Here is a 12,483-nt window from a genome sequence, read left to right on the forward strand (position 1 = left end):
TGAAGCTGGGTGATATACACACAGAGGTTTATTTTACTGTTCTCACTGCTTTTCTTTGTATATAAATGTTTCCGTAATACATAATACATGGCACACAATTCAATTTAGTAACTCTGTGAAAGTGAAGTTTGCAAAGAGCCAGTGACCATCACAGGCCCACTGTGTATATGACTATGACACTTGATACCAAATCTCTTGGGCACCTGGGTGTCTCAGTGGTTGAGCATCTACCTTTGACTCAGGTCGTGACCCCAGGGTCCCGGGATCGAGTCCCACATCAGGCTTCCTGCATGGAGCCTGCCTTTCCCTCTGCTTGTCTCTCTCTCTCTCTCTCTCTCTCTCTCTCTCTCTCTCTCTCTGTCTCTCATGAATAAATAAATAAATAAAATCTTTTTTTAAAGAATCCCAGATCTCTTTTAAAGCCAATACACCATTGGCTTAGGGGTTTCAAGGTGCTGAAGGCCTAATGGAAGAAAGTCAGCTCTCATGTGCTATCCTTTCTTCTCAAACTGAACACTTCGTTCCTTACCCCTCTTCTCCTTTCTTACCTCCCTCCTGAGTGTGGACACATTTCAATCACTTCTCATCTTCATGAACTTGAACAAGTTTCCTCTAATCCCTGGGCTGCATTCTGAGAGATGGGGACACGCACCCGCCTAGCAGTCTCACTAGGGCTCATTCTGAGAGGGTATGTGGGAGAAGCTAGCATGGCTCAGAGCCTCAGGAGCCCACAGAAGTCAGACAGGTCATACAAATGAATGACGGGATCAAGTAGCAGAAGATCATGGGACCCTCTTGTCCTAGCTTTAGCTTTGTCGCTTTTAGTAGACATACAAGTAGAAAGAATTATGAGAAAGTTGCTATTCTGTGAGACTAATAACAATGCAAGCATGCTCATAAATGGAATAAATAATCCATAGTCATAAACAAATGGGCAGTAAACCAAACCTTAGCCTCAGTGTCGGGGGGTCCTAGGGAGTAGTGGGGTTGGGGCCAACCAGAGCGCACAGGCCCCATCTAACGGGGCGGTCCTCCTCAGCTCCAGCTGGTTGCCGCTGTAAGGAAATGTGGAGCCAATGCTAACATGTCTTCTTGTTTTACAAGAGAAGCTAGAAGCTAGAGAACCCAAATGGAGTTTGGGTTCAATTATATAAAAACAAAACAAAACACGATGAAGGCCAAACTAAGCTTATCTGTGGGCCAAAATCAGCTCACGGGCTGCCAGCGTGCAACCTTTCCCCTAGATAATGGGATATAATGCAGTTTGCCTTCCTCTCCTTTTCTCTTCTTCCTTTTTCTCCTTCGCCTATTTCCACATCCTTCTCTCCTAACCATTCCCACATCTCCTTTCTCTACTAAATCTGAGAGGTGGAAGGGATTGAATGGGTTGAAAGGGTCATGCCCTAGATGCCTCACCTCTGTCTCAGCCTCGTTCAGTGCCAGGCACATAGCGGATCCTCATCAAACACTTGATGAATTAATAATCCAGCAACTAGGGGAAGGGGGCAGGGGGCAGTTCACTTTCTTGTGCACACCTTCGGCTTACGCGAGGAATTGTCTCCTTGTTCTTGACAGCTCTGCGAAGTCGCTCTGGCCGCTCCATCATCAATGGGAACTGGGCAATTGACCGGCCAGGAAAATATGAAGGTGGAGGGACCATGTTCACCTACAAGCGTCCGAATGAGATTTCGAGCACCGCGGGAGAATCCTTTTTGGCTGAAGGCCCCACTAATGAGATCTTGGATGTCTATGTGAGTGTGGATGTTTCTGGACTGTTGGGATTTTGCATCTTGTTTCTTCTAAGGACCACGCTTAGCACAAATAAACAACGAATCATTGCCTGGGCCCAAAAAAACCATTCGAGCTGAGCCTTTGGAGGTGCCTAAATGCTTGGCGTTCATCTTTGCCATTCACCTCTGAATGTACCTAGCTCATAGAAACCTTAACCTCTACCAGATGCTTATTACTCTCAGACCCCCTAAAACCATTTTCACTTGTTGAACCAAATCAGAGGCAAAACATATCCTTTATTTCATGAGCATTGGCTCCCCTCCAGGCACTTTTCTCCTAATGCTAATTTGGCATGTTTTCTTTTTATGGCAAAAGAAAGCAAATGCTTAGAGCAAGACAAGACTGCTCAAGTTCCCAGCCCTCTTCAAATTCTATTAAAGCGAATGAAGAAACAAGAACGCCAGAGTACTCCAGATGATACAATAAAGCTTGGAGTAACAATGTAGAGGTTTACTACAAATTCCTTGCCTTGCAGAAGACACAATTTGGGATTTATTTTACAAGAAACTAAATTATTAAGTCTCTCAAGAGTTTGAAACAGACCTTCTTTTTAAAAGAAAGCACTAAAATCCATCCTTCTTAAAAAGATCAGGAAATTTCTTAAAGTGACAAGAAATGAAAGCTTGAAATGAGCTTTTATAAAGACGAGCTCACCCATGTACCTGCATTCTCTTACCATCTCCAAAACTATGCTAATCTATATGCTATCTGCTGTGTTCGAATTCTATAAATACCAGTTCTCAGTTCTCCAACTATATAGTTACATGTTCGTTCCTGTTGGGCCTGGTGGCTCATAGACTAGAAACTATAAAAGAAGCCTTATTATGGTTAATTTTGAATATGTTTTTAAGACTGTCCAGTTGGTTGTTGGACTCTGGGTAAGTCTCAAATGGGATCAGGGGTAAAGGACCCACTGTGGGTGGTCTAGTATGTAGTGGCCAACAATAATTTCATAAACGGGACAAGGTTTGCACTGGCAGGATGCTCACGCAGAAGAGGCATAGGAGAGGCGGGGAGGGTGTCCAGCCTCAGACCCACTGTCGGATTATGCAAAAAGAGAAACGAGGAAGTTAGGAGTAGAGGATGGGAACCAGAGGCCACACCACTGCATCCCTTGGGGTCCTGTGTTCACCACCATGGTTCTTGGGTGTAAGGATCTCAGTGGCCCTCATGTCTGCCTTCCCTCGGGTGATCTGTAGAAAGGCCCCATTTCACGTGTAGAGAGCAAGTAAGGGATGATGGCAGAGAGAATGGGCATTTTCATGAACCAAACAGCACCCACTGTGCCGGGGTGACTGGGAGATGCTTGTGGCTTTAAAGGATCTAAGAGACAGCTGTGATTCTGATCTCCCTCTCCAGTTGAAGAAATCGAAAGCGATGAGACCATGGGATGTGCTCTAGGTTACACAGCTGGTCAAGAGGAGAGCCCCTTTATGAAGTGGTAGAGACAGAAACATCAGAACAGGACAGTGTCCCCTTGCCTGGCTCATATTCACACTGCAGATTCCCATTCTGGCACTCTCTTTAGTCCAGCATCCTACTTCTCACCAGGAAGGCACAAGGGACTTTGTGTTCCAAAGCCAACAGGGAGGGAGGGATTCATTCTGCAAAGCCATGATGATTTATTTTGTGGGGTTTTTTTGGCCCAGACCATGTTTAATTCCTGACTTCCACGTCCTCCTGCAGCTCCCTGCTTGATTCCTTGCTTTTGTCATTGGGTCCTAGGAGAGTAGAAACCAGGGAGACTGACTTCCTTTACACCGGTCTTCCTGACCATGTCTTTTTGTGGTTCTGGAGCTTTCCATGGATGGGAGGGGATGAAATGCAGAAAGCAAATGAGGGAGAGGTTGGGGCAGACCTTTCCTGAGCCAGCCTCAAAGCCATGTAGGGTTCAGGAGCATGAAAGATCCCAGGCTGGCTCTTCTTTGTGTGACTCTATCTCGCCACCTGGTGTTCGAGTGCGTTCCCCTGGAGCATAAACCTGGCTTGGCCATTTTGAGAGCGCTGAGCAAAATCTAAACCATAGGATACGATGGTTGAGAGCCAACAGAAAACCTCTGCAGCCAGTGTTCCCCTCTTCCTATTTGTAATAGGAATAAAACTTTGACTTTCAGCCTAGTTTTCTTCTAAGTTCTTCATTCTTCAAAAGCAAATTAACAAAAAAAACATCTGGAAAGAGCTTTCATTTAATCTGCCACAGGTTCACTTATATGCTTAGATCTGAATCGACCCACTTGTTTATAGACAGTGCCATTTACACCGGGGAACCCTGGGCCAGCGGGAGGGGGGTGTGCGTGTTTCGCAGGGCAGTGATATCGACCTCTGTGTTGTCAGATGATACACCAGCAGCCTAACCCGGGAGTCCACTATGAGTACGTCATCATGGGGACCAACATCATCAGCCCACAGGTGCCTCCTCACAGGAGACCAGGTAAAACCTCTTGTTTTACTGCCAAGCATGCCCATCATTTCCTTTTGAAGCCCTCTGTATCTCTTCTTGTGCATCTTCCTTGTGTCTCTCAGTCAACGCAGAGAAAACCCATGGACACAGCCTGAGATCAGAGGATGCTTCACCATTTGTCTGAGCCTTTGTTGATAAGAAGGTCTCATTCCCTTGATTCAAAAATGAGGTGAACATCCTCAGTCTGTCTTTCCAGTTCAACATTTTGAGATACCTTATATTAGCTTCCTAAGGCTGTAGAACAAATTACTTCAACCTTAGTGACTTAAAACAACATAAATTTCATACCGTTCAGAAGGTCAGAAATCCAAAATGGGTTTTGCTGGGCTGGAATCAAGGTGCCAGCAGGCTGTGTTCCCCTCGAAGGCCCCAGAAGGTTCTATCGTCCTGCACTTTTGTCTTTGAGAGGCCTTCTGCACTCCTTGCTGCTTGGCCTCTTCCTGCATCGTCAATGCTGGTTGAGTGGCACCTTCAGATCTCAGGCTCCGACCCTCTTCTTCCCTCATCACGTCTCTGGGCCCAACCAGACAATCCAGGACAGTTCTCTATCCCCTAATCTTTAACTTCATCACATCTGCGAAGTCCCTTTTACCATATAAGGTACCATACTCATTTCCAGGTATTAGGATGCAGACTCCTTCCGAGGGCTATCATTCTGTCCAACTTGTGCCTTTTTTTTCTTGGTCCCCTTTTGCTTCTGTTGACACTACTTTGACTTAAAAGGAAAGATTAATGAGTTCACACCTAATTGTCCTGATTATCTGCCTCTTTCCTGTGGGCTCTGCTGAATGACACAGCAGGCAGAGAAATATCTACAGATATTTCTTTACCAAATGACAATGGAACCCACCACCCAAATGGAGACTGTCTTTTCCATCTTTGGAACAGGAAGTTCTGCATAAATATTAATGATAATATCACTCACATGCACTGAGTCCTTGCTGTGTGCCAGACACTGCTAAGCCCTTCACATAGATTAACTCATCAAATTATCACAACAGTGCTCAGAGGAAGGTGCCTCATTTTAAAAAGAAAGAAATGGAAGCTCAGACAGATGGACTTATTTGTCTGGGTCCCACAGTGACCTCAGTCTCCTGTGCCTGTCATACCGCCCAGGGTTACCTGGTCTGACACCTGTCCTAGGAAGTGAGGACACAGATGTGAGGCCTCATCCGAGTTCCTTCTCTGGCCCACCAAATGGGTAACCGGATTATCCGATTATCACAGGTCAGGGAGGAATCACTTGGCTCCTGGAGACAACAGGGCGGGAGCTGGGCACATTGGCTGCCTGTGTTGTCCACACCGCAAGTCAGCATACACAGTGTTCAAGCCATTTGCAGAAACCATATGCAAAAAAAAAAAAAAAAATAGAGAAAAGAAAAAAAGAAACCATACACAGTCTGAAAAACCAAGCTCAGACAGCAGAATATTAGGGTTGTTGAGATCTGATGCTGATTCAATAGGAACAATTGGACAGACTGTTTGAAACCCTACAGGGTGATGATGATGGATAACAAGCCTGGTGGGTAGCATGGAATTGGCTACCTGGAACAGGGCAGGTCCACTGTAAAAAGTTGGCGAGGAGAGGCATTCTGGACCAGGCTTTATCCTCCATGAACTCGGGCTTCACCATCCATCCATGAACTTGAAATTTGCTGTGCACCTCAGTCAAGTCAGAAACTTCTCTGAGCACATTCCCAGTCTACAGAATAGTGATGGGAAAAACCCTACATTCAAAAGGGTATTTTTGGAGGGGGCAGACAGTGGAAGAGATTGAGTATCAGGTGTCCATCCCAACATAGTGCCCAGTGCATGCAAGATGTACAAAAGATTTTAAAATGTTTTTGCCTGGTAATATTTTAGTCTCACTTATATCAGTATGCCTAGTCTTGATTCTGTTGATTTAAATCATCTTTAGTATTTTAAGCCATGAAGTATTGTAAATGGTGAAGGGTGGGGGAAGCCCTAAGTTTTAACTAGATTCTACTGTAACTCTGGAATTTGCCTCCTTGTTTTGTATCAAACTTGCATATACTTAAACAATAGTCAATCAAAATAGAATACGTGAAGTAAGATGCAAGTGCTCCATAATTGCCCAAACTTGGAAGCAACCAAGATGCCCTTGTTAGGTGAATGGATGGATAAACTGAGGTACATCCAGCCAGTGGAATATTATTCAGCACAAAAAGAAGTGAGCCACCTATGCATGAAAAGACATGGAGGAAACTTAAATGTGCATTATTAAGTGAAAGAAGATAATCTGAAATGATTCCAACTATATATTATGGGGAGAAACTAAACACATCAGAGGTTGCCAGGGGCTAAGGGGGAGGGACGGATGAATAGGCAAACAGGATTTTTAGGGTACTGAAACTATTCTCAATGACACTGTAATGATGGATACATGGCATTATACATGTGTCCGGATCCATCGAATATACACCACCAAGGATGCCTGGGTGGCTCAGTCGGTTGAGCATCTGCCTTCGGCTCAGGTCAGGATCCCAGGGTCCTGGGATGATCCCCACAGCCAGCTCCCTGCTCAGTGGGGAGTCTGCTTCTCCCTCTGTCCTTCACCCTGCTCATGCTCGCTCACTCTCTCCCCCAAATAAATAAATAAGATGTTAATTAAAAAAAAGAATGTACACCACCAAAATTAATTCTAATGAAGACTATGGGCTTTGGGTGATAACGATGTGTCAGTGCAGATCCATGGATGGTAACAGCGGTACCACTGTGATGCGGGACATCGATGGGGGAGGCAGCACATGATGTGGGACCAGGGGAGGTATGGGAACTCTGTACTTGCCACTTAATTGTGCTGGGTACCTGAAACAGCTCTAAAGAAGGAAGAGGAGGAGGAGGAGGAGGAGGAGGAGGAGGAGGGGAAGAAGAAGAAGAAGAAGAAGAAGAAGAAGAAGAAGAAGAAGAAGAAGAAGAAGAAGAAGAAGAAGAAGAAGGAGGAGGAGGAGGAGGGAGGAGTGAGGAGGGAGAGAGAAGAAGAAGAAGAAGAAGAAGAAGAAGAAGAAGAAGAAGGAAGAGGAGGAGGAGGAGGAGGAGGAGGAGGAGAAGAGAAGAAGGAAGAAGAAGAAGAGAAGAAGAAAGGAAGAAGAGAAGAAGAAAGAAGAAGAAGAAGATGAAGAAGAAGAAGACAGAGAGAAGAAGAAGAAGAAGAAGAAGAAGAAGGTCTATTTAAGGAAAGTAAAAAAGCAATATGCCCCAACTTCCTCCCCTGACCCCATTCCTAGAGGGAATATCTCATAATGATTTGGAGGGACTCCACCCAGCCCTTTCCTGTGCACATAGAAACAGCTTATAACCAATTTGAACTTTTGTCTGCAGTGTACAGGGAACATCCCATGCCAGGCGTTTCCAGAAGTCTAACTTAGATCTCGCCTTTACTTCAGACTTCCTCGAAACTTGCAGAGAACTCAATCTCGGTCAACCGGGGGCTATACACACACACACACCCCCACCCCAGTTTGAGTACAGATCCCTGCCAGGCACAGGAAGGTCCCTAGTACTCAGGGAACCCTGGCCTTCTGACTCCAACCTCTCCTTGCCTTGGAAACATCTCTGTCTGTCTCTCTCTCTCTCTGTCTTTAAAAAAATGCCCTCTACTTTCCCCTCCTCTTTCCTCCTCCTTCCCCTCTGCAGGCTCTGGTATCTGGGCCTCATTACCCTTATTGAGAACTCAGGCTTTCCCTGTAGGAAGGAGGAGCTGTTGACTTCCAGCAGCTTCTACTTCTCTGCAAAAGTCCAAGCCCAGAAAACCTAAGAGCTTGGCCACTGGGGCCGGGAGAGGAGGAGGAACAGGCATAAAGGGCAGAGCGTATCTCCATGTCACACTGTATATTTGCTTCATTATTCAAAACAAAAATAGCATAGCGTCCATCTGTAGTTGTGGCACAATGTATTTTAACCGCCACCCCAGCAGACATTTAATTTCACTTTACTATTTGGCTATTTCAATACTTTTTTTTTTAATTTTTTATTTATGATAGTCACACAGAGAGAGAGAGAGAGAGAGACGCAGAGACACAGGCAGAGGGAGAAGCAGGCTCCATGCAGGGAGCCTGACGTGGGACTCGATCCCGGGTCTCCAGGATCACACCCTGGGCCAAAGGCAGGCGCCAAACTGCTGTGCCACCCAGGGATCCCCTATTTGGCTATTTCAAAACACACTTTAGTAACCAGGCTTGTACATACAGCTTTATGTAAAAGAATGAATAGTTGTATGATAAATATCCTAAAGACTGAACCACTAGGTCAAGAGGTGTGTGCATTTAAAAGTTAGGTAGAGGGACATCTGGGTGGCTCAGTGGTTGAGCATCTGCCTTCAGCCCAGGACATGATGCTGGGGTCCCAGGATTGAGCCCCACATCGGGCTCCCTGCATGGAGCCTGCTTCTCCCTCTGCCTGTACCCCTGCCTCTCTCTGTGTCTCTCATGAATAATTAAATAAACTCTTTAAAAAAATAAAATAAAACGTGGGTAGAGGGTTGCTGGAGGGGAGGTGGGAGATGGGGTAACTAGGTGATGGGCATTTAGGAGGGCATGTGATGTAATGAGCACAGGGCAACTGTGAATGCAGCTGATGAATCACTGAACTCTACCTCTGAAACTAATAATACACTATATGTTAATTAACTGAATTTAAGTAAAATGAATTTTAAATAAATAAGTAAAACTTGGGTAGATACGGGCAAATTGCCCTCTAAAAATTTGTGTCTGTTTTCAGACTACCCCTCCCCAGGTTTTCCTGTGCCTTCAATGAGGGGTTTAGGGATTTAAAGGTCTCCAAAGTTTTTCATCTTTATTGCTCAGCTAATAAAGTTGTGGTGGTTATTTTTGTTTTCACATGTAGTTCTTTAATTATGAGTGAAGTTGAGTGTTTTTGTATGGCTTTCGGCTGTTTATATTTCTTTTTATGTGACTTGCCTCTTCCTGGCCCTTGCCTGCCTTTCCTGCTGAGATATTCATCTTTCCCTCACTCATTTTTAATTATGTTTTGAATATTAGGGAAATTAGTATCTGCATGTTTAAAATACATGTGCTAGGAATTGGAAATGATCTCATGCTACATAATTTCTAATGTCAAAGGGATCCCTCTGTAGGCCTCAGTGTCCAGAACAGTCTTACATCTATGTGTGTGCACCTGCTTGTCCTAGGGGAGCCCTTCAACGGCCAACTGGTAACAGATGGGAGGAGCCAGGAGGAGAGAGAAGACAAAGAGGAGACCGAGGAGAAGGAAGATGTGCGTGGTGGGGCACCTGAAGTGTTCACCTCAGAATCCGCGCAGACCTTCCCAGTCAGGCATCCAGATGGGTTTTCTTCCCATCGACCGGACAATTTGGTGCCGGCGGTGCCACAGCCCCCACGGCGAGGCCGAGACCACAACTGGAAGCAGCTGGGGACAACGGAATGCTCGACAAGCTGTGGGAAAGGTGAGCTAGAGTGTGGGCGAGGACGGTCTGCAGATCCCCAGGTGAGGAATGTGTGGCTGGGCTCGGGGGACATGGCAAATCCTCCCCTCCTTGAGCTTGGCTAAGAGATGGGTCATTGGTCTGATATGGTCCCCCCCCAAGACCACTCTCAAGCTTGATGGTCCATAAAGAGGACGTGCAAGACTCAGAAGAGCTGCTGCGCTTGTGGTTACAACTTATTACAGTGAAAGGATACAGATGAGTATCCTCAGGGCAAAATGCACATGTGGCCAAGTTCAAGAGAAACCAGGGGCCAGCTTCCAAGTGTCCCACCCCAAGATTGTGGCACACCGATGCTCAGAATTCTCCCGGCGATGATGGGTGACAGCAGGACCCAACATGGCCAACCAGATAAGCATCTCAAGGTTTGATGACCAGGGGCTCATGTGGCTCAGCTACACAGGCATGTAGCCCCCACATGACTGACATTAGCTACTCAGCCTTTAGCACCCAGAAGTCAAAATGAGAGAGAGAGCCTGGCCCAAGATCTCAGGCACACAGAAACAGGCACACAGCCAAATCATATTATTGGCATGAACTGTCTTGTCAAACGGACACAGTGTGGTCCAAACATAGAAAAACACTCCTATCAGCAGAATATTCCATGGGCTCCAAGGTGGTCTCCAGCCCTGCTCAAGGGCCAGTCCTGAAGAAGGCCTTTCTTTGGAGTGTGCAGGGTTTGAGTACCCAGGGCCTGCTGAGTTAACTCTCTCCTGCACCTTGTTCACCAAGTTTACGATCTAGAAGCTGATGTGTACTTACACAAATACCAGGTAAAGCTCATTCTCAAATCTACAATTCCAGAAAAGAAAAGCACACTCACTTGGCTTGAGGTGTGAGCTGGCTTTTACAGTCACCAACGCTCACAGCTGCCCACCATGCTCCCTGTAAAATCTTCACCCCATATCGTCCCATTTTCCTAACCCATCAGCTAAGACCCCAGGGATAAGCCTGAAGCCCAGCCAGGCCAGCTCTATGGACTCCTTGCAGGGAGGGAGACCACACACCAGAGGGAGGAAATGGTGTCTCTCCAAACAAAAGAAAAAGAGTTGCAGGATTTGGGAGAAGATGAATGGAGTTCAGGTGAAATTTAAAGAAAGCCAGGTGTTGATAGGCTCAAAGCAAAGCATGGCTGCGTGCAAAGGGGTCAATATCGATATCATCCTAAACTGTGAAGTGGATGCAGGGCCCTATTTCCTTGAAAACTCCAAAGTTAAGGTGGGCGTGGGATGAGGTGTTCCAGAAGCCCCTTAACGAACATCTGGCACCTGGGTTCGAAATTGATGCTGAGAAGGTGAGCTAGATCCGCAGCTCAAGGATATGCCTGTGACCACCTAGAAACTCCGATGCAAGATGCGTGTGGTAACAGCCTCCTGTTTGTAAGGAAGTCCTATTTGCAACCCTATAACCGCTGTCCTTGGAGGTGAGGGGACCACAGAAATGGGAAGGCTGTATCCCAAGAAGTTCCTGCTGCCGGGAAACTGTGTGTGATACCAAGACTATTGGTTTGGGGATTTTCTTTTTCTCTTTCTTTCTTTCTTTCTTTCTTTCTTTCTTTCTTTCTTTCTTTCTCTTTCTTTCTTTCTTTTTTTCTTTCTTTCTTTCTTCTTTCTTTCTTTCTTTCTTTCTTTTTCTTTCTTTCTTTCTTCTTTTTCTTCTTTTTTTTTTTTTTTATGAAACTTGTACCCAATGGCACAAAATTCAGGAACTTTTAAATAATTTACACCTGGGAAGTTTTCACAACCGCCTCTAAAGCCTTTATCTTTTTCCCAAGAGCACTGGCTTAGTGGCTTTTGAGAACAGAATTTAGGTGTTGGGTTTTTCATGAGGGCTGGAGCATCTCCTGCCCGGAAGCCCTGCCAGTTCCATGATGGCTGAGAACTGGTGCGCTGACTTATGGAGCTGATCCTGTGCAGATATTATTGTGCTTTTACTGAATACGTGTGCCACGAATGTGGAATGGAGATTCATTGGACTCATCTCTTTTTTAAGCTTTAGGAGGGAAAATTAAATGGCTGTAGGATGTGTCTTACCACAGGCTTAAGGTAATTACACATTAAGGCCAAAACCATTTTAGTAAGGATCCATCCCTGGGAATATGGAGGTAAGCAGTGTGAAACGCAGTTGACATAGGAACCCAGGATCCAAGTGCGTTATTACTGAATTTTCCGCCACGTAGTTAGTGGTGCGACACCCACCAGAGGAAGCACATACATTGTGCTAGGTACACACAAGGGAAAGTCATAGAAAGAAGAAAAATTGCCATCATGTAGTTTTATATCAAGGATGACATGTGTAGAAGATTCTCTTCCCTTTCATGTCTGTAAAGATCGCCTGGCCCGGCCTTTCCAGTAGGATGGGATGTCGCCGTGATCAGAAACCATCAGGCATTGCCTTGTGGACTGAATAAGATAAAGAGCAAAGCGTATGCCGTTGCCCGCTCACCCTTCATGCTGCTCACACGGTCCTGTATTCACCGAATAGATGCCACATACCCCGGTGGTCATTCAGCGGGTCTCTATCTGTTCTGTATGAGGCATGACGCAGGGACCCTATTTCCAAAGATTCTGGTTATCTTTCCCTAGTCTGTGTGATCCACACTGACCTCAAACATCTGCCTCCCTTACTATACCCTCTGGTGTGGGACCAGAAAACTGCTTACACCACGCGGTCTAGCTCAGATACACCTCCTCTGTGAAGCCCTTCCTGATTCTGCAAGGCACAGGTGGGCACTTATTCCATAGGA

The 12,483-nt window shown here is 45.8% G+C and overlaps 1 protein-coding gene across 3 annotated transcripts in view; it reads left to right on the plus strand.

Moving 5' to 3' along the window:
• THSD4 (thrombospondin type 1 domain containing 4) overlaps nt 1–12,483 on the plus strand; it is a 564,963-nt gene that overhangs the window by 516,293 nt on the left and 36,187 nt on the right. For all 3 annotated transcript variants that reach the window (XM_025472293.3, XM_049104441.1, XM_025472294.3), the window contains 3 exons: nt 1,576–1,751; nt 4,126–4,222; nt 9,423–9,698. In XM_025472293.3, the coding sequence (XP_025328078.1) occupies nt 1,576–1,751; nt 4,126–4,222; nt 9,423–9,698 (549 nt within the window). The remainder of the gene's footprint in view (nt 1–1,575; nt 1,752–4,125; nt 4,223–9,422; nt 9,699–12,483) is intronic.

This window comes from Canis lupus, chromosome 30 (genome assembly GCF_003254725.2).
Source record: "Canis lupus dingo isolate Sandy chromosome 30, ASM325472v2, whole genome shotgun sequence".
NCBI lineage: Eukaryota > Metazoa > Chordata > Mammalia > Carnivora > Canidae > Canis > Canis lupus.